Here is a 26,845-nt window from a genome sequence, read left to right on the forward strand (position 1 = left end):
TCCGTCAAACAGTGTCAGAGTGAGAGATTTTTTTTTTTTTTTCGCAGTTCGACAGTATATGAGGGTTTTTTTCGCAGTTCGACTTCATATCAAAGTGTAAAGGTTGCTGAACGATGTTTTTCTTTTTTGCTTGTTTAGTTACACTTTAAGCTTAACATCCCTATACTTTTCATCTGTTCGTTGGTAGGAAGAGATGAACTGGGCAGAATTAACTTATCAGCTCTTCGCTGGAGCGACTTCTTCAAGTCAACATCGCTACACCCGTCCCAGACTATAGAAGCATAATCAATGTGGGGTTTTATGTGGGCCTTTTAAAAGAGTTTTCGTGTGTCCAAATTAATCATGCATTGCAACTTTAATAACAGAAACCGATTTTTAGCAATTTACTTGCAAATTTCATTGCTGTGAGTATACCATCTGAGATTATTATCAACAATTAGTCCCAATAAACGGTGCTCATCTACTTGCTCAATGGGGTGCTCATTTAGGGACAGACTCTAAGACTCAGAGTTATTTCTAAAAGTTGATGTCTTTGGCGAGTGCAGATTATCATGGACTTTATCTATCATTGAGAGAGAGAGAGAGAGAGAGAGAGAGAGAGAGAGAGAGAGAGAGAGAGAGAGAGAGAGAGAGAGAGAGAGAGAGAGAGAGATTTCTAATGATTTATTTGATTAAATCAAAAAAATTCTATAACAAAAGACTATGTTACTGATCAACACAACTTACAAATCTGCTGTCCCATTCGCGGTCGGCAGCCCCGCGTACGCTCATCTCTCACATGTGACCGCCTCTTGTCTCCAGGGTCGGTCGATATATTCTACCCCCGAAATAGCACTTCTTTGCATCTTCAATGACTCCATCGTCCATTAAAATCCCAAACCGATGTCAAATACGAGCTGATTTTGGGAAATAAAGCAAAACCCAAAACCCATCGAGCAGCCATTTCCGGCGCTCGATCGCCGACATGTTCAGCTTTGAGGGTAATTTACGGACAAATATGAACTGCTCTATGGCATTTTATGCATCGAGAAACAATGTAAGGCATCGCTGAATCTGTAGCTTACTTTAAATCCCAACGTAAATCAAACAAATCCAAGAAAACTGACAAAACGCGCCTTCAATCGTGTCAGGCCCCGCGTACACCCTCTGCCCCGCTTATGTCAGGTTATCCCCCGTGCTTTTGAAGTTCGTCAGTATTGTTAGAAGTGTAATTTGGAAGAATAGATCTAAACCTTTTTTTTTTAATTCAGTACAAAAATCGTATTCGCTCTTGGATCAACGACCATCCGAACACTACCTTCGAATGTATCAACAACACAAAATTCAAAATTCCGACTGTAGGGATAGTTTTGCATCGTTTTCGAAAGCTGGTTCATGTAGACAAAATCAAAGCTACGATACAATTTATTGGGTGTTCAGCGCGTGTGGAATCCGTTCACCTGCAGAGAGAACTCGTGCATTCAATCCATGGTCCGTTTGAAGCGTGTAAAACAGTAACACAGCCAGGCCAAAAACCGACAGCTGCGTCACACATATAATAGACAATTAATGAATTATACAACAATGAAGAATGTAATATGCCGCATACGTTTGTATGTAGACTAGCTATCACACACTGCTGCGCTTATTTTCCAAGATAAAGTTACCGCCCTTCCCGCATAATTATGCGATCATGTGCCTCATACTCATAGCTGGCTTGGTCTGGCTTAGTCCCCATTAATAAGAGCATATTAACGTAGAAGCACGCCCGACTATCCTAAATCATCAGATTAGCTGCTCTCTGTGCGCGATGGGAGTTTGAATGAAGCACTTTTGCACATTGAGAAAAGTCGACATTAATGCACCATAAATTCTCACTGCACAAGAAGTTTGGACTGTTGCAGGGGCGGACGAGGGGGGGGGGGGGGGGGGGGGGTACAGGGGGCACGTGCCCCCCCCCCCCCCCAAAAAAAAAGAAGAAAAAAAAGAAAGATTTTTCTATGCTGATTCTATGACCATTTCTAAGTTCAAATGGCACCAGATGGCACTATTTTGCTTCTTTGGGTAAACATTTTTTCCGGGGGAACATGCCCCCGGACCCCCCTAGCGAATTCGGGCGCTTCGCGCCCATCACATTCACTTTCGATTCAAAGTGCCCCCCCCCCCCCCCCGCCCCCTTACAAAGCAACTGATCCGCCCCTGTGTTGCTTGTGTTTAATTTGAAGGGTGCTTTTATCTCTTGTTTAATACTTGACAGGTGGTGGAGAGGATCATCATGTCTTCACGAGAACACACGTACCTTTAAATGCAGGGTTTAACCTGGGAGAAAAAGGCAATGGGACATTTGTCCCCCTCAACCAAATTCCGATGGGGCATACCGGGTAGTTTAAGGCAAGAAGCACCAAAGAGGCCTGAACGCGTTTTGACTAAAGATGCAAAATGGTGCAATATGGTGCCATCTGAGAATTGGCCGCTATATCGTGTTATCTCTCTGTGTGTGCGTGTGTGTGTGTGTGGGGATATAGCTCAGTTGGTAGCGCGCTGGATTTGTATTCAGTTGGCCGCTGTCAGCGTGAGTTCGATCCCAGGTTCGGCGGAAATTTATTTCACAGAGTCAACTTTGTGTGCAGACTCTCTTCGGTGTCCGAACCTCCCCCCGTGTACACTACATTGGGTGTGCACGTTAAAGATCCCACGATTGACAAAAGGGTCTTTCCTGGCAAAATTGCTCAGGCACAGTTAATAATTGTCTACCTATACCCGTGTGACTTGGAATAATAGGCCGCGAAAGGTAAATATGCGCCGAAATGGCTGCAATCTACTGGCCGTATAAAATTTCATCTCACACGGCATCACTGCAGAGCGCCAAGAACTGTACCCACGGAATATGCGCGATATAAAGACTCATTGATTGATTGTGTGTGTCTGTCTGTGTGTGTGTGTGTGTGTGTGTGTGTGTGTGTGTGTGTGTGTGTGTGTGATCCGATGTAAAGTGTACTTTGGTGGCGCAGTGGTATGTAATCTTAATGCGCCCTTTGACGCACTGAAGGGAATTGTGATGGGACATTTTCAGATTTAATGCGCCAATGGCGCAGGGCGCACTAGTAAATGAAACCCCGAAATGTACAGTAAGCCACACATTGGGACTGAAGTGACAGTTTTAATCAGTGTCGGTCGTCCTTTACTATGACGTACTGGCGTCAAAACCAGATGTTACGTTGACATTGTAATTTTCATGAGAAAGTTATGAATATCACTGATTTTTTTTTCTATCTCCAGATAATGTTTAATTTTATTTGTTGGCTCTGGCAGTCCGCCACTAAACGAGCCTCGTGAAAACAGTCCGCCACTAAACGAGCCTCGTGAAAACAGTCCGCCACTAAACGAGCCTCGTGAAAACAGTCCGCCACTAAACGAGCCTCGTGAAAACAGTCTGCCACTAAACGAGCCTCGTGAAAACAGTCCGCCACTAAACGAGCCTCGTGAAAACAGTCCGCCACGAAACGAGCCTCGTGAAAACTGTCCGCCACTAAACGAGCCTCGTGAAAACTGTCCGCCACTAAACGAGCCTCGTGAAAACAGTCCGCCACTGAACGAGCCTCGTGAAAACAGTCCGCCACTAAACGAGCCTCGTGAAAACAGTCCGCCACGAAACGAGCCTCGTGAAAACAGTCCGCCACTAAACGAGCCTCGTGAAAACTGTCCGCCACTAAACGAGCCTCGTTAAAACAGTCCGCCACTAAACGAGCCTCATGAAAACAGTCCGCCACTAAACGAGCCTCGTGAAAACAGTCCGCCACTAAACGAGCCTCGTGAAAACTGTCCGCCACTAAACGAGCCTCGTGAAAACTGTCCGCCACTAAACGAGCCTCGTGAAAACTATGACATTGTAATTCAGCTTAAAAGATCAGAATGTATTCATCAATTAGTTCATACAAATTCTGGTTAACAATAAAATTTGCAAATTCAGAATAAAAACAAGTTATTGCTTTGAATTCTTTGTTATTTCCTTAATGCAAAAATATAGATATTTTAGATTTACTCTGGAAATGAGCTAACATTTAAAGAAGATTGGTTTATGCAAATCACATTATTCGTGTGCTTCGCGGAGACCAGCGCCACCCATCTCGGTCTTCGGTTTCGGCTAGTCAAGCTTCATTAGTCTGAGCGATGACTGATCCCGGGTTTTCCGTGTCTATTTAGACGGATTAACTATATGATTTGCTCTCGCTTGACGGTGTGTGTGTGTGTGTGTGTGTGTGTGTGTGTGTGTGTGTGTGTGCATGCGGCGCACGCGTGTGTGTGTGTGTGTGTGTGTGTGTGTGTGTGTGTGTGTGTGTGTGTGTGTGTGTGTGTGTGGTTGTGTGTGAGTGTGTGTGTGTGTGTGAATGCCAGTTTATATGTGTATCCGTGAAGAAAAAGCGGTTTTGATAACGTCTGACAACTGCAAACACCGTTCGGGGGCTCCGAGCCTAGGCTACTAAATTCGTGGGCCTCCTCAGCGCACACATGTAAGTGTGTACATAACAGTCATGTACGCTTAAGTTTCAGTCGCACAATCTAGTAATATTTTACTTTATATTATCCTTCCCAGCAGGAAGTACATTACATTACATTACATTACATTACGCGAATACCGAGAAGCTTCGTTCGTGTCCTTAATTGAATCAACACAATGCTGTCTCCTCTCCGGACTATAAAGAAGCTGCATTGGTATGAACGCGCGACCTAGCTATAATAACAAGCATGGTGGTGACACATTTACTGTAGGCGAAACGTAATGTACATGCGGGCGACGGGTCTGTAGATAACCTCACGGATCGAATTATGATGGCAGGTGAGACCACAAAGTTGCCGTTTAAAGTCGTTTCACCATAGCGGTTGATTTCTCTTGTCAGTTTCAGCGTGAGTGGTAAGTCGATTTTGTGTACCTCTTCGGAAGTTAGAACTATTAGTTATGTATGTGTTTTGTACGGAAGCCGACAGAATGCGTTCAGGGTAAATGAGCGAGAGAGAGAGAGAGAGAGAGAGAGAGAGAGAGAGAGAGAGAGAGAGAGAGGCTCAGGCAGACAGACAGACGGACAGAGGCATATAGCTTTCAATTACTCTTAGTTGGAGTACTCATGTACTTTGTGATTTTCAACTAGATTCCTCCTGTGTCAACAAAATATTTACATACGTTCAGATACGTCCGTGTATCCGGGTATATATATGCAAGTACACGTTCGTATCAGTGTAATGCCTCACTGTTGATACAATCACAAATGTACACATGAAACTCGCTCGCTTTCACAGAAGATCAGTCGCACACACACACACACACACACACACACACATACACACACACACACACACACACACAAACACAAACACACACTAACACACACAAACACAAACACACACGCACACACACTCACTCACTAACACACACACACACACTCACTAACACACACACACACAACCAACACCGTGTGGTTCAGTGGTCTGAAGTTCAGCGCAGCCATATTCAGAGCAGAACGGACAGGTTTAATTGTTTGCTGTACACCATAGTGCATGCACAGCTGAAAGTAGGTAAACAAAGGCGGACATAACCATCTTTGAAAGTATCAAGCGAATTCAACATGGCTGTTTTCTGTGCGTTGATATAATTATGTAGGCTTACGTTTGCTGCATTATTCAACAACATCATGTTAAGATAATGACAGAAAAGCCCAGTTACTATATGACTCTTGATCTTCGTTATCTACAGCTAGTGGCGTATGTAAAACAGTATAGTTGAAAGGGTCGTTTGGGTAAGTGTCATTTACTGTCGTTACCGGCAGCTGCTTCAGTCATGGACATTTAACGAGTATCGCGAAAGGGACATATGCTACACAAAGAACGCTTTCCTTTATTGATTACTGAGATTGGGACGTATAATATTGGATTAATTCAGATCACATTCGCTGGAGAGGCTTATCAAAACTGATAAAGACTGTGCTTTTTTGAGTGTGGAGTGACTGTGTTATTGAATGTGGAGTGCATTTTTTTTTCCACAAAAGGATTTCCTTATAGTCACGCGTGCCTCAATTGTTTGTTTCGCCACGATGGGTCATTCTCAAGTGTACGGTACAGGCACAAGGAAGACATACGCCATTGCTGTTGAACTAACGGTTGAGCTGTGTAATCAGTGACTGGCAGAAACCCGCAAGCAAACAGGATGTGAGTGTTATTTCATAAAGTGTAATTTATCAAACTTCGGAGTATTCTTGTGCTAAAGATATCGAGTTTCCATGTTAGAGGTTGGGTGTAGTCTTTCTGAGGGGCAGGTGTAGGATGTTTTTAATTATAAAAACAAAAATGGAGGCAACTTTATGTATTGCCCAAGAAGAACGATTAGTACTATCTTCTTAACATTACTTGTTTCCAGCAGTTTGAGCGGCTCTGTACACGTAGGTTTTCACAACTCAAGAATAAAGACCCTCACATCGACCCGAAACGAGCCACACGCTCAATGTCACAATTTAATGATATATTCATTTGAACTCTTGTGCTTCTTAACACTGTCACGCTCACAGGACAGAGCCTGACCGAGTAATGCAGGGAACTTGTGTGTGAAGAAAACGTGCACCCGGCACAGTAGAGAGGTCAGTGGGGTGCATTACTGAGGCTTCTCAGGGGTTGAAATTAACCCTTTTTTTGGAGGGACGGTCTTATCCCATTTTGAAGCCTTGCCATATCTGAGACAGTAAGGCGAATCACTCAAACTTTAAACTATGGTAGAGCACCACACCCTTTTTAACTCCAGAAAGTATTTATCGTCTTAAACAATTTTTCTTCTCAAGCATTACCTAAAAGTTGCTTTGATTTGTTGTTAAATAATTAAACACGTTCTTTGCTAGCCCCTCGACCGGACCATACCAGGGCTGATCAACATGTTGTGCATCTGTCGTCAATGTGGGCTAGAGTGTGAGACTAAGAAATTCCACTCGCCCACAATACTTTCTAAAAAAAAAAGAAATTAAGCAGATGTGTTTGTGTGTAGATGAGGCTGTTTGTGATGAGGCTGTTTAATGTTAAATACATAATGCTAGAAAGTGTTTTTTTCTTCTCTAGAACATGCAGCAAATACAAACACAAACAAGAAATTCCTCCGAGGTAGGAAAAACACCCCCGTTGGTCAAAGGGAAATAACCATTCTGACTGCCACCAACTGAGAAGGTTATTTCCCTTTGACCATTAATATGTCCCTCTATAAGTCCTTGTAGAATCTTAATCCACCAATAACTCCCTAACCGTGTGTTTGACTGGTCCCAATTTTTGTAAGGACCGTCTCAGGAATGTATAGAACCTGTTCACCACGTTTGGTGACGATCGGTCCGTTCATTCTTGAGATCTATATGCGAAAACAAACAAACAAACACATCGAGCGAAACCTATACACACCCCTATACCGGGGGTGTAACACGATAACAAGGACAATGCACTCACCAGTACGAGACAAACGAACAATTACTTGAGCTGTTACGAAGACAATCGTCGAAAACGGTTCAATTAATTGTTCGTGTGTCTCGTACTGGTGAGTACATTTTCATTGTTGTCTGGTTCTTGTTCTCCTCACATGCAGTCTGTTGTTACACCCCCGGTATAGGGGTGTGTATAGGATTCGGTCGATGTGTTTGTTTGTGTGTTTGTGTTCGCATATAGATCTCAAGAATGAACGGACCGATCGTCACAAAACTTGGTGAACAGGTTCTATACATTCCTGAGACGGTCCTTAAAAAAATTGGGACCAGTCAAACACACGGTTAGGGAGTTATTGGTGGATTAAGATTCTACAAGGACTTTAGAGGGACATATTAATGGTCAAAGGGAAATAACCTTCTCAGTTGGTGGCAGTGAGAATGGTTATTTCCCTTTGACCAACGGGGGTGTTTTTCCTACCTCGGAGGAATTTCTTGTTCCTATTGTTATGCAGCAAACAGCTGGATTTGATTCAGGTAGTGACTAGACAGTGGGACGGACAGCACAGACACACCCAACAATTCAACTCACAAAAGATTAGTTGCCCTCTTTAAGATAACATTAAAAATACATTAAGATAAATGATAAGATGTGCATGTGTGTGTGTGTGTGTGTGTGTGTGTGTGTGTGTGTGTGTGTGTTAGTGAGAGAGAGAGTGAGTGTGTGTGTGTGTGTGTGTGTGTGTGTGTGTGTGTGTGAGAGAGGTAGAGAGAGAGAGAGAGTGTGTGTGTGTGTGTGTGTGTGTGTGTGTGTGTGTGTGTGTGTGTGTGTGACACTTGTTTTATACGTTTCATATGATTTGACATGATTTGAAACAGTACAAAATCACAAGGTTGAACAATAGGTCTGGACAAATAGCACAGGAAATAACACAGGCACTTACTCCTTTTTCTTGGCAACCTTGTTCGTGTGTGGTCCACACTTGGCAAGACTAAGAAGGTCACTACGTGATTTCCAGTTGCATTTGTCTGGGGGAAATAATTGTTTGTCAATCACCAATGAATTCCCTAAGCCAATATATATTTTGCGATAAATATAGGTTACACACTCCGAGTTCTGAATATCGTGCATATTTTCCCTAGGGTCGATTTTCAGGTATTACCGAGCCTCTTTACTAGAGTTGTGCGCCTCGAATCACTGTGTGTCTCTGTCGCTCTCTCTCGTGCTCTCTGTCTCTCTCTCTCAGTCTCACCGCGTCGGACAACTCATAATCTTCACTCAGCTCTATTCACCCAAACAGATTATGTACATTCTTTGTTGTTTTCTTTATTTCTTCAATGATAATGTTTGTAGATCGTTAGCCATACGTCAGTTCGACTTTTATACCGCAGAATATCTCAATCGTTTTGCTGAAAAAGAATAGTCCCCGAGTTAACGATAAATATGCAGATGACCTCTAAATTATTCAAATGTACTCTGAAATCAAAGACAATGACCAATGACAGGTGAGATCGAGACTCGGTTGTGATGGATAATTCATATGGTTGTGATGGGTAATCCAGAATAATCCCCTCTACAGCTAACAGAGACAAAGAGGCAGGTCATGGGATAAATAATAATAATAATAATAATAATAAATGAGCATATAGCGCAACATCATAACTTTACAATTATGCTCTTTGCGCTTGACACATTTAAAATTAAATTAAAACACAGTTATACAAGCATTTACATCTACATTCATAGTCAACAACGCTTCATTAAAAGCATACACCATCAAACATACATTACAACAAATTCTTCCACAAACTAAGTAATAAAATATCAAACTTATTTCAAAATTATTGTGTTGCATTATTTTGCTGACTTTCTAAAGGACCTTGTTGTTCAGTGGTTTAAAAGTTATACATTTTTTTCTCTATGTTACTTGTGATCCTATAGGGTCACGGGTTCCAATCCAGGCCGGGACGGACACTGGTCAACTTTATGTGCAGACTCAGAAGCAGTACCCGCGTCCCAGCCCTGTGTCACCACAGTGGCACGCTAAAGTCCTTGGTCACTCTGCAATAAGTGCAGGTGGCTGACTACACCTAAACACGCATACTTCTGTGTATCTCATCTAAAGTCGGGTAACAGCCGGGAACATGCCCCTGATGGTTTCACCGTGAGGGCGTAAATGAATATAGTCATCATCCCTGTGCTGGCCGCCGCACTCGTAACGAAGTCACAGCGACAACAGTCTCACTGATGGATAATCATAATGATGTATAATGATATGTAATGATCAGTGTATAATGACGTATAATGATGTATACGGAAATCCTTGAAGTGCTCCGTCCGCTAGACAACAAGCTGCTGTAGAATACAGTGGAACCTAACAAGCTGCTGTAGAATACAGTGGAACCTAACAAGCTGCTGTAGAATACAGTGGAACCTAACAAGCTGCTGTAGAATACAGTGGAACCTAACAAGCTGCTGTAGAATACAGTGGAATCTAACAAGCTGCTGTAGAATACAGTGGAATCTAACAAGCTGCTGTAGAATACAGTGGAACCTAACAAGCTGCTGTAGAATACAGTGGAACCTACCAAGCTGCTGTAGAATACAGTGGAATCTAACAAGCTGCTGTAGAATACAGTGGAACCTAACAAGCTGCTGTAGAATACAGTGGAACCTAACAAGCTGCTGTAGAATACAGTGGAACCTACCAAGCTGCTGTAGAATACAGTGGAACCTAACAAGCTGCTGTAGAATACAGTGGAATCTAACAAGCTGCTGTAGAATACAGTGGAATCTAACAAGCTGCTGTAGAATACAGTGGAACCTAACAAGCTGCTGTAGAATACAGTGGAACCTACCAAGCTGCTGTAGAATACAGTGGAACCTAACAAGCTGCTGTAGAATACAGTGGAACTTAACACGCTGCTGTAGAATACAGTGGAATCTAACAAGCTGCTGTAGAATACAGTGGAATCTAACAAGCTGCTGTAGAATACAGTGGAACCTAACAAGCTGCTGTAGAATACAGTGGAACCTAACAAGTTGCTGCAGAATACAATGGAACCTAACAAGCTGCTGTAGAATACAGTGGAACCTAACAAGCTGCTGTAGAATACAGTGGAACCTCCCTTTTTAAGACCCCCCAATTTAAGACCTTCATTTGTCTGATTTTCTGTTCATGACCGCTGTAAATTAAGCCCCATTCTAAGACTCCCTCCTTTTTAAGACCTGATTTTCTCACATTTGTTGAGGTCTGAAAATGGGGGTTCCACCGTAGTTGAAACAGCAATTATCTGCGTCGTCGACACGTCAAGAGCGATGCGTTTCGCGTCGAAGTACATCGATAGAAATAAACAGCGGTTCGATTTGTCTTCAATGACTTTCGAATCACAGCCTATACCAGCCAATCTATCCATGTCAGCCCATTTCTTCAAAAAAATTAACATGGATTGAAGAAAACGCTCGTACATAGGGCCTATCATTCCTGTTGTTAAGTCTCTCACATTGATGCGGAAGTTCAAAACTTTCCACCAACACTAGTACCTTTTTAAATTCACTAGCCCACACACACTTCCACTAGCCCACACACACTTCCACTAGCCCACACACTTCCACTAGCCCACACACACTTCCACTAGCCCACACACACTTCCACTAGCCCACACATACTTCCACTAGCCCACACACTTCCACTAGCCCACACATACTTCCACTAGCCCATACACACTTCCACTAGCCCCGTACACACACTTCCACTAGCCCCGTACACACATTTCCACTAGCGCACACACACTTCCACTAGCCCACACACACTTCCACTAGCCCACACACTTCCAGTAGCCCACACACACTTCCACTAGCCCACAGACACTTCCACTAGCCCAAAACTAGTTTGTCATTTTCCACTGAGAAAGGTATAATGTCTCTCTATACGCACACGTTCACGGGTTAAGAAACGTCAAACAAGATGAGAGAGAGAGGGATCAGCAGCTGCATTTTTATTTGACGCGCTTTTAATTAAAAGAGCTGGTAAAGGCTGTCGCAAGTTACAATATATTCTATCGTTGCAGCGGGTGTGAGTAGGAGTCTCAATGCAAAGAGTGGGCCAAAGTAGGTGCTTGGTTTTCTTGTTGTTGCTGTCTTTGTTGTCAAAGAGTGGGCCAAAGTAGGTGCTTGTTTTTGTTGTTGTTGCTGCCTTTGTTGTCAAAGAGTGGGCCAAAGTAGGTGCTTGTTTTTGTTGTTGTTGTTGCTGTCTTTGTTGTCAAAGAGTGGGCCAAAGTAGGTGCTTGTTTTTGTTGTTGTTGTTGCTGCCTTTGTTGTCAAAGAGTGGGCCAAAGTAGGTGCTTGTTTTTGTTGTTGTTGTTGCTGTCTTTGTTGTCAAAGAGTGGGCCAAAGTAGGTGCTTGTTTGTGTTGTTGTTGTTGCTGTCTTTGTTGTCAAAGAGTGGGCCAAAGTAGGTGCTTGTTTTTGTTGTTGTTGCTGTCTTTGTTGTCAAAGAGTGGGCCAAAGTAGGTGCTTGTTTTTGTTGTTGTTGTTGCTGCCTTTGTTGTCAAAGAGTGGGCCAAAGTAGGTGCTTGTTTTTGTTGTTGTTGCTGTCTTTGTTGTCAAAGAGTGGGCCAAAGTAGGTGCTTGTTTTTGTTGTTGTTGCTGTCTTTGTTGTCAAAGAGTGGGCCAAAGTAGGTGCTTGTTTTTGTTGTTGTTGCTGTCTTTGTTGTCAAAGAGTGGGCCAAAGTAGGTGCTTGTTTTTGTTGTTGTTGTTGCTGTCTTTGTTGTCAAAGAGTGGGCCAAAGTAGGTGCTTGTTTTTGATGTTGTTGTTGCTGTCTTTGTTGTCAAAGAGTGGGCCAAAGTAGGTGCTTGTTTTTGTTGTTGTTGTTGCTGCCTTTGTTGTCAAAGAGTGGGCCAAAGTAGGTGCTTGTTTTTGATGTTGTTGTTGCTGTCTTTGTTGTCAAAGAGTGGGCCAAAGTAGGTGCTTGTTTTTGTTGTTGTTGTTGCTGTCTTTGTTGTCAAAGAGTGGGCCAAAGTAGGTGCTTGTTTTTGTTGTTGTTGCTGTCTTTGTTGTCAAAGAGTGGGCCAAAGTAGGTGCTTGGTTTTCTTGTTGTTGCTGTCTTTGTTGTCAAAGAGTGGGCCAAAGTAGGTGCTTGTTTTTGTTGTTGTTGCTGTCTTTGTTGTCAAAGAGTGGGCCAAAGTAGGTGCTTGTTTTTGTTGTTGTTGTTGCTGCCTTTGTTGTCAAAGAGTGGGCCAAAGTAGGTGCTTGTTTTTGTTGTTGTTGCTGTCTTTGTTGTCAAAGAGTGGGCCAAAGTAGGTGCTTGGTTTTCTTGTTGTTGCTGTCTTTGTTGTCAAAGAGTGGGCCAAAGTAGGTGCTTGTTTTTGTTGTTGTTGCTGTCTTTGTTGTCAAAGAGTGGGCCAAAGTAGGTGCTTGTTTTTGTTGTTGTTGCTGTCTTTGTTGTCAAAGAGTGGGCCAAAGTAGGTGCTTGTTTGTGTTGTTGTTGCTGTCTTTGTTGTCAAAGAGTGGGCCAAAGTAGGTGCTTGTTTTTGTTGTTGTTGTTGCTGTCTTTGTTGTCAAAGAGTGGGCCAAAGTAGGTGCTTGTTTTTGTTGTTGTTGTTGCTGTCTTTGTTGTCAAAGAGTGGGCCAAAGTAGGTGCTTGTTTTTGTTGTTGTTGCTGCTGTCTTTGTTGTCAAAGAGTGGGCCAAAGTAGGTGCTTGTTTTTGTTGTTGTTGCTGCTGTCTTTGTTGTCAAAGAGTGGGCCAAAGTAGGTGCTTGTTTGTGTTGTTGTTGTTGCTGTCTTTGTTGTCAAAGAGTGGGCCAAAGTAGGTGCTTGTTTGTGTTGTTGTTGTTGCTGTCTTTGTTGTCAAAGAGTGGGCCAAAGTAGGTGCTTGTTTTTGTTGTTGTTGCTGCTGTCTTTGTTGTCAAAGAGTGGGCCAAAGTAGGTGCTTGTTTTTGTTGTTGTTGCTGCTGTCTTTGTTGTCAAAGAGTGGGCCAAAGTAGGTGCTTGTTTGTGTTGTTGTTGTTGCTGTCTTTGTTGTCAAAGAGTGGGCCAAAGTAGGTGCTTGTTTTTGTTGTTGTTGCTGCCTTTGTTGTCAAAGAGTGGGCCAAAGTAGGTGCTTGTTTTTGTTGTTGTTGCTGCCTTTGTTGTCAAAGAGTGGGCCAAAGTAGGTGCTTGTTTTTGTTGTTGTTGCTGCCTTTGTTGTCAAAGAGTGGGCCAAAGTAGGTGCTTGTTTTTGTTGTTGTTGCTGCCTTTGTTGTCAAAGAGTGGGCCAAAGTAGGTGCTTGTTTTTGTTGTTGTTGCTGCCTTTGTTGTCAAAGAGTGGGCCAAAGTAGGTGCTTGTTTTTGTTGTTGTTGCTGCCTTTGTTGTCAAAGAGTGGGCCAAAGTAGGTGCTTGTTTTTGTTGTTGTTGCTGCCTTTGTTGTCAAAGAGTGGGCCAAAGTAGGTGCTTGTTTTTGTTGTTGTTGCTGTCTTTGTTGTCAAAGAGTGGGCCAAAGTAGGTGCTTGTTTTTGTTGTTGTTGCTGCCTTTGTTGTCAAAGAGTGGGCCAAAGTAGGTGCTTGTTTTTGTTGTTGTTGCTGTCTTTGTTGTCAAAGAGTGGGCCAAAGTAGGTGCTTGTTTTTGTTGTTGTTGCTGCCTTTGTTGTCAAAGAGTGGGCCAAAGTAGGTGCTTGTTTTTGTTGTTGTTGCTGCCTTTCTGGTCAAAGAGTGGGCCAAAGTAGGTGCTTGTTTTTGTTGTTGTTGCTGTCTTTGTTGTCAAAGAGTGGGCCAAAGTAGGTGCTTGTTTTTGTTGTTGTTGCTGCTGTCTTTGTTGTCAAAGAGTGGGCCAAAGTAGGTGCTTGTTTTTGTTGTTGTTGCTGCCTTTGTTGTCAAAGAGTGGGCCAAAGTAGGTGCTTGTTTTTGTTGTTGTTGCTGCCTTTGTTGTCAAAGAGTGGGCCAAAGTAGGTGCTTGTTTGTGTTGTTGTTGTTGCTGTCTTTGTTGTCAAAGAGTGGGCCAAAGTAGGTGCTTGTTTTTGTTGTTGTTGCTGCCTTTGTTGTCAAAGAGTGGGCCAAAGTTAAGTAGGTGCTTGTTTTTGTTGTTGTTGCTGTCTTTGTTGTCATTGCGGTCGACTTTCTTGGACTATTAATTTTGGTTTTATTTTCTCAATGTGGTTTATTTTGATTTTTATGTTTCATTGTCAGGTGCTTACTGAAAATCCTTGATGATGATGATGATGATGATGATGATGATGATGATGATGATGATTTGCTCTGGTTTGTGTCCCCAGGTATATCTTGTCAAAAAGTGGGCTCACTGGAAGAAGAGGAAGTGACCCCAGAGCTGACAGAATCCGCAATCTTGACACCCTTGCCACTGTTTCACACTTAGTATCTTCAACTGTAGAATTATGGTGTTGGTGAGGTCGTGATTGGTACCAACAGATCTGGTTTTACATAATTTAGCAGATAGTGTTTTTGCCACGACCCGAGCTGGACATGGTGATCTTAGCCGGGCATCTATCAGCTGTTTACTTTTCAACTTTCTCAACACGCACGGTCTCCAAATGAAACTTTGACACTGAACTGAATCTGGACTAACTGAACAATTGCCAGGTCTCCACAGATTTCTTTCTTCGCATGTGATAATTATTTTGGGGTCAGTTTTTAACTGCTATCTAAATGACACTTTTACATTGAACTGAATCTGGACTAACTGACGAAATTGCCAGGTCTCCACATGGTTTTTGTTCTCATTTGATAATTATTTTGGGATCCGTTTTGAACCACGATCTGAATCCTGTGTGGCAGTTTTCTGTGAGTATTGATGTCTTTGATCCTAATGCTACGATAGTCGAAGAGACAGCCTTGACTTTAAGCAATCGTTGACACTTTGGCTTAAAAAAAACAAATAAAGCAAAGCACAGCATTTTTTGCTGACTCTCCACAGATCATCGACTGAGACCTCCACTAGAATATCGCCAGACGGTGTTAACCATTGTGTACATTTTGACACGTTTGATACGCAGAAACATTCACGAAACACAAAAATGGAGCACCGTTAGTAAATTGTGTGGCGAACCTCAACCAGAGCTTGTGTTTTCTATGTTTATCACGCACGGAAAAAGCCCCCAAGCATACGTCCAGGCTCAATTCGATCAAGCGAAGGCATGTTTGAATTCAGACTTTTAGCATAAGACTTAGTGACTCAATTTCGACACATGCGGTCTTAATTCAGCCTATCTCCATTGGATTGTGTGACTCAAACCAGACGCAGGAGGTCTTAGTTGATCTTATTGTAAGACTGCGTGACTCAAATCAGACACAGGCGGTCTTAATCAAGTCTATCCATAAGACTTTGTGACTGAAATCAGACGCAGGCGGTCTTAATTCATCTTATTGTAATACTGCGTGACTCAAATCAGACACAGACGGTCTTAATTCATCTTATTGTAATACTGCGTGACTCAAATCAGACACAGACGGTCTTAATTCATCTTATTGTAATACTGCGTGACTCAAATCAGACACAGACAGTCTTGACACTGCAGTATGCGTTGCCACCCCCGGCGAGCCCTTCAGTATGTTCTGGGCATCTGGTTGCTGTGCTCAGGGGCGTTTTACTACTGGACTCAGATTCGACCAAAATCCGTATCAGATTACGACAACACGGAGAAATTGGAGAACCCAATTGCCCCACTTGAAGATTCTTCCAACGACAAGCAACCCCACGCCAAAGCTGCTGAGTCGCAATTGAGGTTGGTGAAACCGTCAGCCCGTTCAGCGCAAGATTCTGAGCTGGGCAAAGAACCAAGAGATCCTTCGGACGACCAGGGATTCGCTCTCCCAAAGAAAGCTGCTTTAGTGGAAGCTACCGGACCCCTCATCTACCCAAGCCTTGAGCACTATTCGGACGACCGAATCCCTCAGCAGATGAAGTTCGTGGCTCCGTCCATTCGCAAGAAAATGCAGCAGGGGGAGAAGGTAGGGGTGAAGAAGATTTGCACCTACCCTTTCATAGGCGATTGGAGTATCCAGGAATCTGGCGGCGCGCTCTTCAAGAAGCACCAGTGCGCCGTTCAGGCCTGTGAGATCGTCGGCGATGATTCTTTAGCGGAGGCTGATGTGGTGCTCACCAAGGGATCCTATTTAGAACCTTCGAAACGACCCGAGGGGCAGGTCTGGGCCTTGTTTCTTCTGGAGTCTCCCTACCACACCGCTGAGCTTCCTGACGGGAGGTTAGGCTTGTTCAACTGGACCGCCACCTACCGGCATGACTCCACCATCGTGGCGCCCTACGAGAAGTACGTCCCTTTCAACGCTTCCGTTCTGTCGCGGCCTCCTGCGAAGAACTACGCTTTGGGGAAGACGAAGAAGGTATGAGAGGATGCATGAAAGGATAGATGGGGGGGGGGGTGCTGAGGGGAGGATGGGTGGGTGTGTGTCTGTTTCAACTAATAGACAGACGATTTTCATCGTCAAAAATTCCAAACTTTTCGTTAACTTCTTTTAGGTTTCCCCTTGGATTCGTTAATTTATAAGCTTTATGCTTGAGTTCTGATCGCCCATGTCATACATTGAATGTCACGCTACTAGAATTGAATTACGTTTTGTTTAAAACCGATAGACAGACGATTTTCATCGTAACAAATACCAAACTTTTTGTCCCCCTCCAAAAGGTGGCCTGGTTCGTGTCGAACTGCGGCGCGCAAAATGGCCGCCTGCAGTACGCACGTGAGCTGGCCCAGCACATCCAGGTGGACATTTACGGAGGTTGCGGTGACCTCACGTGCCCACGGCACGAGCAGTCCCGCTGCTTTCAGATGCTGGACACGGACTACAAGTTCTACCTGGCCTTCGAGAACTCCAACTGTCGTGACTACATCACTGAGAAGTTCTTCATCAACGGCCTCCAGTGAGTTTTGGGCTGGGGGATGAGGAGAAGGATAATGATAATGATACGATTTCATGTAGTCCTGTGATGTTGCCCACATGGAAATTCGGGCTGCTTTCTCCCTGGCGAAAGCGAGCTGCCATACAGTATACGGCGCTACCCATTGTTGTTTTCTTTCCCGCATGCGTGTATTCATGTTTCCAAGCCCTGAGAACTTTCGCTGTGAACTTGGATAATGGGAGGGGTTTGAATGGTGATGTATTTATGGGTGTAGGAGTTTCTATCTGTCTATCTGTCCTGTCTTGTCTTGTCTTGTCTTGTCTTGTCTTGTCTTTTGGTGTGTCTGTCTGTCTGTCTGTCTGTCTGTCTGTCTGTCTGTCTGTCTGTCTGTCGGTCTGTGTCGGGATGTGCATGGGGTCGTACCTACGTGTGTGTCTTTGTGTGTGTTTGTGTGTCTGTATGCGTCTGTGTTATGCGTGTGTGTGTGTAGATATTAGGGGAGACCGGGGCTAGTCCGCCCCCGGGGCACATCCGTCTTTGTCTGTTTATTCTTACGTTTGCCACCTTTTAGTCATTCACGCCATGTGAGAGTGGTGTCCCTTCTTCCCGCCATATCTTGCAGAAGTTCAAAGGTTGCGCGCCCATATATCGTGAGTAGCCTACAGATCACAAAAAGTGTTTTTCTTTATTTTTTGTAACATGAATGCATTGGAGTTGACTTAGGTTTTGATGCATTACCTCTGAGAACAAATACTTAATCTTGGTGTCGAGTGAAAGTGCGTTAATTAAGGTCGAGTTCTGACGAAGGTTTGTTTCTTCCTTCCCATATTGTGCTCGCTATCTTGCACTAGAGTTGCCTGCCCGTGCGGGGGCAAGTCCGCCTATTTGTCATGGGGCATGTCCGCCGTGAGCAGTATGTACAACACATGTTCATGCGAACATAAAAACTGTTGCACATTGATATCAGCTACACATTTGTCTTGATGTAAAATAAAAAATCAGTCTTCTAGTTCATCAAACTCGCCAGTTATGCTACTAAAAGCATAAAAGTAGGCGGACTAGCCCCGGTCTCCTCGCCAGTTATGCTACCAAAAGCATAAAAATAGGCGGACTAGCCCCGGTCTCCCTTAACGTAATTTTTTGTTACATTCTTTCGTATTTTGTCATTGGCATTTTTGAACCTGAATATTGAAGGGACTTAAAAAAGCTTGCCCACTAAAGCTTGCCCACTACTAGTCTTGTACATACTATGGGATGAGAGCGGCGGACTTGCCCCACCCTGCAGGCGGACTTACCCCGACTTGGGGCAAGTTCGCCTACGTTAGGGTAGGTCTACTTAAAGCAGTATGTACAACAAATGTTCATGCGCACATAAAAACTGTCTGCATATTGATATCAGCTACACATTTGTCTTCATGTAAAATAAAAAAATCAGTCTTCTAGTTCATCAAACTCGCCAGTTATGCTACCAAAAGCATAAAAGTAGGCGGACTAGCCCCGGTCTCCCCTACTCATGCCCCCGTGTGTAACCCTGGGTTAGTGTCTGTGTTTTCTCTCTGTGTCATCAGGGGAGAAACTAATCAAGAAATGTAGACACTTAAAAATCAAAACTGGATTTTGATACGTGCTTGTAAGCGTATAATTTGAGAACTTAAAACAACAAGCCTTGTAATTACAGATGGTGTTTTTACATTTAGTCAAGTTTTGACTAAATGTTTTAACATAGAGGGGGAATCGAGACGAGGGTCGTGATGTATGTGTGTGTGTGTGTGTTTGTGCGTGTGTGTGTCTGTGCGTGTGTGTGTGTAGAGCGATTCAGACCAAACTACTCAGTACTGGACCGATCTTTATGAAATTTTACATGAGAGTTCCTGGGAATGATATCCCAGGACATTTTTTTAATTTTTTTCGATAAATACCTTTGATGACGTCATATCCGGCTTTTTGTAAAAGTTGAGGCGGCACTGTCACTCCCTCATTTTTCAATCAAATTGATTGAAATTTTGGCCAAGCAATCTTCGACAAAGGCCGGACTTTGGTATTGCATTTCAGCTTGGTGGCTTAAACATTAATTAATGACTTTGGTCATTAAAAATCTGAAAATTGTAAAAAAAATATTTTTTTTATAAAACGATCCAAATTTACGTTCATCTTATTCTTCATCATTTTCTGATTCCAAAAACATATAAATATGTTATATTTGGATTAAAAACAAGCTCTGAAAATTAAAGATATAAAAATTATGATCAAAATTAAATTTTCGAAATCAATTTAAAAACACGTTCATCTTATTCCTTGTCGGTTCCTGATTCCAAAAACATATAGATATGATATGTTTGGATTAAAAACACGCTCAGAAAGTTAAAACGAAGAGAGGTACAGAAAAGCGTGCTATCCTTCTCAGCGCAACTACTACCCCGCTCTTCTTGTCAATTTCACTGCCTTTGCCACGAGCGGTGGACAGACGATGCTACGAGTATACGGTCTTGCTGAAAAATTGCATTGCGTTCAGTTTCATTCTGTGAGTTCGACAGCTTGACTAAATGTTGTATTTTCGCCTTACGCGACTTGTTTTTTCTCCTGCGCCACAGGTAAATGATAGAGCCTGTGTACAAACAGCATGCACACAGATACCATGTTTGTTATCACTTATTATTGATTGATTAAAACTTATTTTTTTAAACCACCAAGCCTTGTCACAGCTGGTGCCATTTAGGAAGTGTGCTGCATACAGGGTATCTGAACAATGAATCAAATCTATATTTATTATCTAATATTTTATGTAATACAATGTGATTGATGGTGGGCGAGCTAGATAATTGCAGTCGAAATAAGCAACAATCGAAGAATGAGAAAGGGGGGGGGACGCTGCAAGCTGAGAGAAAGAGATTGTGAGAGAGAGAGAGAGAGAGAGAGAGAGAGAGAGAGAGAGAGAGAGAGAGAGAGAGAGAGAGAGAGAGAGAGAGAGAGAGAGAGAGAGAGACTGAGTGACACTGACACAGGTATTGTAAAGGCCAACGACAAATACAAAAATACGGGTATAACGTGAAAACAAACAAACAGCTACAATAAAACATGTTAAAGATATAGAGATAGCGATACCGAGAGAGAGAGAGAGAGAGAGAGAGAGAGAGAGAGAGAGAGAGAGAGAGAGAGGGGTAGGGGGTGGGGTGGGGGGTGGGTGGGGGGTAATATCTGTATTCATGAGGTTTCTGACATGAGAATACAAGCGAGCTGTTTATCAACCAACAACATCAACGCACACAACCTTCCCCTTCCCGCATCACTCCCACCCCATTTAGGGTAGATGTGTTCCTGTATAAAGTCCTGTTCCCTCTCTCTCCTAAAATACCCCCCGGGGGACGTTATCCAAAAGATCCACGGGTCCTTCTGGGATCCTGAATGGTCCCCACTTGAAGAATTTAGGCTAGTTCTCACATCAATACCAGCACACAGATGATGGCGCATTTAGGCTAGTTCTCACATCAATACCAGCACACAGATGATGGCGCATTTAGGCTAGTTCTCACATCAATACCAGCACACAGATGATGGCGCATTTAGGCTAGTTCTCACATCAATACCAGCACACAGATGATGGCGCATTTAGGCTAGTTCTCACATCAATACCAGCACACAGATGATGGCGCATTTTCTATTAAAGGAAAAGAAAGAAGAAGAAGAAGAAGAAGCTCGGTGCACCCCATTTCATAAATAAACAAGTCCCGTAAGGCGAAATTACTACATTTTGTCAAGCTCACGGGATGAAACTGAACGCACTGTATTTTTTCACCAAGACAGTACAGCTGCGTCAATCCCCGCGTGAAGGAAATCGCTCACCTTCCACGTGCAAAACGTAGTGATATTGACACGCCAGATTAGCGCGGTAGCGTATTGTGCTAAGCAGGAAAGCGCGCTTTTCTGTATTCTTGTTCACTTTCTGAGCTTGTTTTGAATACAACCTATCATATCTATGTTTTTAGAATCAGGAAATGATCACGAATAAAATGACATCATTTTTGGATCGATTTCTTACATTTTAATCGTAAGACTAATTAATCTATTTTCGTTAATTGTGATCACATTTTAAGAGTAAACATGACATATGTATATATATTTTGATTCAGAATGTGATGAAGAATACGATACAATCAATTTCAAATCTGTTTGCAAAAAATCGATTTTAATGACAACTTTAATGAGCAAACTCATTAATTAAATTTTAAGCCTCCAAGCTGAAATGCAATACCAAAGTCCGGGTTTCGTCGAAGATGACTTGACCAAAATGTCAACCAATTTGGTTGAAAAATGAGAGAGTGACAGTGCCGCCTCAACTTTCACGAAAAGCCGGATATGACGTCATCAAAGACATTTATCAAAAAAATGAAAAAAAATATCTGGGGATATCATACCCAGGAACTCTCATGTAAAATTTCATAAAGATCGGTCCAGTAGTTTACTCTGAATCGCTCTACACACACACACACACACACAGACACACACACACACACACACACACACACACACACACACACACACACACACACACACACACACACAGACACACAATCATACACACATACACCACGACCCTCGTCTCGATTCCCCCCTCTACGTTAAAACTTGACTAAATGTAGAAACCGACAGCTGAGCAACAAAGCTTAACTCAGGGTTTCTTTGCGTGTGAGAGGTCCGATTGATCGTTGCCGTAAGTGGTGTGGCTTTTTTTCTCGGGGGGGGGGGGGGGGGGGGGGGGGGGGGCGTTGCCTTCAAAACACAAACTAAGCATCGGAACTGAAGAACTGAAAAGTGGGTTTCATAAAAAAAAAGCTTAGTTACTAAATAACGCCATACGTTCAGTGAGCGTTGTAACCGAAACGAATCAAAATTTGCGCTGCGTTATTTTTCAATAACTCCAAAGTCACATGATCAAAAAATGTACATATTGTTGTCTGCTGCCAATGTACTTGTTCAAGGCGTTCAGAGTTTTGCTTCGACTTGAGCTCAGGCATTAACTTCGTTCAGTGATGGCGCTAGTATTTATTCAAACCGGTACGCAAACTTGTATGATGCAAACATCGTCCTGATGTGTCCAGAAAAAACTCGGTAGGCTGGTCATTGGAACCAGTAAGAGTCCAACTCAGAGTACTGCTTTTGTTGTTTCACCAGCAAAAAAACAAACCGGTAGTTCTAAAAATCAACCGGTAGGTCATACCGGCAGCCAATTTTGTTCCGGTATTTTCTCATTTCAACCGGTAAAATATCGGTTAACGCCAACACTGTTCGTTACGGCTACGGTCAATGTCATCGAATGCAAATCGGTCAGTCGACGCGGTAGCACCGGGTCAGTCGGTCTTCTGAAGTTTGGTTCGGTCATTGAATTATCTAGGTTTTTGTTTCTCTCCTGTAATTGGTTAGTTGGCTTGGTTTTGTTGATTGAAAGCATGCGTCATTGTTTAAATATTCTGTTCACGGACACTCACTGGACACAAAACAAGGTATAGTGCAGATACACTCACTGGACACAAAACAAGGTATAGTGCAGATACACTCACTGGACACAAAACAAGGTATAGTGCAGATACACTCACTGGACACAAAACAAGGTATAGTGCAGATACACTCACTGGACACAAAACAAGGTATAGTGCAGATACACTCACTGGACACAAAACAAGGTATAGTGCAGATACACTCACTGGACACAAAACAAGGTATAGTGCAGATACACTCACTGGACACAACACAAGGTATAGTGCAGGTACACTCACTGGACACAAAACAAGGTATAGTGCAGATACACTCACTGGACACAAAACAAGGTATAGTGCAGATACACTCACTGGACACAAAACAAGGTGTAGTGCAGATACACTCACTGGACACAAAACAAGGTATAGTGAAGATACACTCACTGAACACAAAACAAGGTATAGTGCAGATACACTCACTGGACACAAAACAAGGTGTAGTGCAGATACACTCACTGGACACAACACAAGGTATAGTGCAGATACACTCACTGGGCATAAAACAAGGTATAGTGCAGATACACTCACTGGACACAAAACAAGGTGTAGTGCAGATACACTCACTGGACACAACACAAGGTATAGTGCAGATACACTCACTGGGCATAAAACAAGGTATAGTGCAGATACACTCACTGGACACAAAACAAGGTATAGTGCAGATACACTCACTGGGCATAAAACAAGGTATAGTGCAGATACACTCACTGGACACAAAACAAGGTGTAGTGCAGATACACTCACTGGACACAAAACAAGGTATAGTACAGATACACTCACTGGACACAAAACAAGGTGTAGTGCAGATACACTCACTGGACACAACACAAGGTATAGTGCAGATACACTCACTGGGCATAAAACAAGGTATAGTGCAGATACACTCACTGGACACAAAACAAGGTATAGTGCAGATACACTCACTGGGCATAAAACAAGGTATAGTGCAGATACATTCACTGGACACAAAACAAGGTATAGTGCAGATACACTCACTGGACACAAAACAAGGTATAGTGCAGATACACTCACTGGACACAAAACAAGGTATAGTGCAGATACACTCACTGGACACAAAACAAGGTATAGTGCAGATACACTCACTGGACACAAAACAAGGTATAGTACAGATACACTCACTGGACACAAAACAAGGTATAGTGCAGATACACTCACTGGACACAAAACAAGGTATAGTGCAGATACACTCACTGGACACAAAACAAGGTATAGTGCAGATACACGAACTAATAAATGATATACTGACACAATTACTTGCTTGCAGAACGAAGAACTGACAACCCGTATGAAATGTATGCACATTTTATATCCACAATTGCGATAATTTTGACAGCCCGCGTGACAATAATACGTATGTCGCACAATATACTGTCACGCTACATCCTACAATTCAACTGAACCCAGGTAAAAATGTATTGATGCACAGATTTTGAGATATGTGGACTCTCTATATGACCCAATCTACGTACATACTGAATAGTTTTGCAGAATCGAAAATAAAATCGCGTGAAGCAAAATTAATACGTTTAGGCAATCTGTCAAACTCACAGAACGAAATTGAACGCACCGCATTTTTTCACTTAGATAATTATACTCTATAGCCTTTTCAATTGCATACAGTGTCAAACCCCGCGGCAAGCACAAACACGTTCACTAAAATGTTAAAATAAGTGTTGAATCCTTTTTTTCCCACAAGGTTACGTACCAGGACTAATGTTCACGAGAAATAAACAATTAGGTGGACAGAAACCACAGGGTCGGATTTGTTGAAACCACCAAAACCACCAATGTCAATCAATCCAACCCAGCGGTTGGGTCCCGCCCATTTGGGCACTTTCTCGTTTACATCAACCCAAGGCGCAATGCATTCATAACCCACGGAAATATATAACTACGAAAGATAGAACAAGTTTGTTTGCTTGTTTGTTTGTGTGTGTGTGTGTGTGTGTGTGTGTGTGTGTGTGTGTGTGTGTGTGTGTGTGTGTGTGTGTGTGTGTGTGTGTGTGTGTGTTTTGCATTATGTTCAACGTCTGTTCCAGAGTGTTTTAGAATATTGCATACAAAATATCTAACGTTAAAAACAACAACATCCATTGAATTAGCCTTACTCACACACTGTGACGAAACAAATAATGTTGTAATATATCTACAGACACGACGTCATCCCCATAGTAATGGGCGCGCATCCCGACGACTACCTGCGGGCGTCACCACCCAATTCTTTCATCCACGTCGACCACTTCGACAGTCCCAAGCACCTGGCCGCCTACCTGACCAAGCTCGACCAGGATGACCGCCTCTTCAACCAGTATTTCACCTGGAAAGGTAGGATCAACCAGTATGTCAAGTGGAAAGGTAGGATCAACCAGTATGTCACGTGGAAAGGTAGGATCAACCAATATTTCACGTGAAAAGTTTCGATCAATCAGTATTTCTCGTGGAAAGTTAGGATCAATCAGTATTTCACGTAGAAAGGTAGGATCAATCAGTATTTCACGTAGAAAGGTAGGATCAATCAGTATTTCTCGTGGAAAGTTAGGATCAATCAGTATTTCACGTAGAAAGGTAGGATCAATCAGTATTTCACGTAGAAAGGTAGGATCAATCAGTATTTCTCGTGGAAAGTTAGGATCAATCAGTATTTCACGTAGAAAGGTAGGATCAATCAGTATTTCACGTAGAAAGGTAGGATCAATCAGTATTTCACGTGGAAAGGTAGGAATGACATTGGGCGCGAAGAAGGAGAGGTTTTGGGCGTACATGCGTCTATATTCTTAAATGAATACCGTTTGTGTGTATGTGTATGTGTTAATGTTGTATGTGTGTGTGGGGTGTGTGTGTGTGTGTGTGTGTGTGTGTGCGTGTGTGTGTGTGTGTGTGTGTGTGTGTGCGTGTGTGTGTGTCCCTGCCTCCCTGCAATCTTGTCATTTCTCTTGCAGGATTATGGACCAACATCAACACGATTTTCTGGTGTCGCGTGTGTCAGCTGGCGCACGACATTGAGGCCCGCGGCCCGTCGTGGTTTGAAGACATCAACAAGTGGTGGCGGGGACCTGGGGTGTGCACCAACAAACACCACTGGTGGCCTCTCAACGCCACGCAGCCCGTCATAGGGGACATCGCTGTGCAGCCTGACAACACTTGAAGGACGTGGCGTGGAGAGAGAGAGAGAGAGAGAGAGAGAGAGAGAGAGAGAGAGGAGAGAGAGAGAGACAGAGAGAGAGAGAGGAGAGAGAGGAGATAGAGAGATAGACAGACAGAGAGAGAGAGGAGAGAGAGAAGAGAGAGAGAGAGAGAGAGAGAGAGAGAGAGAGAGAGAGAGAGAGAGAGAGAGACAGACAGACAGACAGACAGACAGAGAGAGAGGAGAGAGAGAAGAGAGAGAGAGAAGTGGTTGGGGGTGGGGCAGGGTGGGTGCGAAAGAGAGATAGTGTCTCTGATAGAGAGAGACTGAGGGGGGGGGGTGCGTGTGTGAGTCTGTCTGTCTGTCTGTCTGTGAGTATGTCTGTTTGTCTGTTTGTCTGTGTGTATCTGTCTGTCAGTATATCTGTCTGTCTGTCTGGGAGGTTGTAAGGCTAGCAGGAATGGATGTTGCGATCAAGGTTCTTTGTTTACTTCTCAGTTCAACATGGGTGACCCCACAGTACCCATACGACGTATGTGTGTGTGTGTGTGTGTGTGTGTGTCTAGGAGGTTGTGAGTTCAGCGTAAGTTGATGTTGTTGACCAAGGTTCTGTGTTCTTAATAACTTGTATTGCTCATTTCACAAGTGGTGATGTTATAACCTGCAAAGAGTTATGGGTGTGTGTTTGTGTCTGTGTCTATCTGTGTGTGTGTGTGTGTCTATCTGTGTGTGTGTGTGCGTGTGTTGTGTGTCTATTTGTGTGTTTATCTCGAACATTGCAAGCTCTAAAAGGGATTCTTGGGACCAAATTCGTTGTGCATTTATGACTATTGCACAGTCCATCATTGCTGATCTAACAGATACCAGTGTGTATGTGAGTGGGTGGGTGTGTGT

General features: G+C 43.2%; 1 protein-coding gene across 5 annotated transcripts; it reads left to right on the top strand.

Moving 5' to 3' along the window:
- Nucleotides 1–4,615: 4,615 nt before the first annotated feature.
- LOC138971862 (glycoprotein 3-alpha-L-fucosyltransferase A-like) lies at nucleotides 4,616–26,845 on the top strand. Of its 5 annotated transcripts, XM_070344696.1 has the most exons (6): nucleotides 4,616–4,891; nucleotides 6,094–6,180; nucleotides 14,673–16,758; nucleotides 17,061–17,296; nucleotides 24,980–25,152; nucleotides 25,767–26,845. In XM_070344696.1, the coding sequence occupies exons 3-6, from the start codon at nucleotides 15,934–15,936 to the stop codon at nucleotides 25,970–25,972; spliced, it is 1,440 nt and encodes a 479-aa protein (XP_070200797.1). In that variant the 5' UTR covers nucleotides 4,616–4,891; nucleotides 6,094–6,180; nucleotides 14,673–15,933; the 3' UTR covers nucleotides 25,973–26,845. The 5 variants fall into 5 exon arrangements, with proteins under 5 accessions (XP_070200797.1, XP_070200796.1, XP_070200800.1 ...); XM_070344695.1 differs by lacking the exon at nucleotides 6,094–6,180; XM_070344699.1 differs by lacking the exon at nucleotides 6,094–6,180 and having other exon boundaries at nucleotides 4,616–4,816.

This window comes from Littorina saxatilis, linkage group LG7 (assembly GCF_037325665.1).
Source record: "Littorina saxatilis isolate snail1 linkage group LG7, US_GU_Lsax_2.0, whole genome shotgun sequence".
Classification (NCBI taxonomy): Eukaryota; Metazoa; Mollusca; class Gastropoda; order Littorinimorpha; family Littorinidae; genus Littorina; species Littorina saxatilis.

What these genes read in the sequence shown, in the direction of transcription:
- LOC138971862 (XM_070344696.1), top strand. Translation starts at nt 15,934, where the DNA reads ATGCGTTGCCACCCCCGGCGAGCCCTTCAGTATGTTCTGGGCATCTGG. An exon ending in TTCTTCATCAACGGCCTCCA is followed by an intron (nt 17,297 to 24,979) that starts GTGAGTTTTGGG and finishes ATATATCTACAG; the next exon opens with ACACGACGTCATCCCCATAG. An exon ending in CCAGTATTTCACCTGGAAAG is followed by an intron (nt 25,153 to 25,766) that starts GTAGGATCAACC and finishes TTTCTCTTGCAG; the next exon opens with GATTATGGACCAACATCAAC.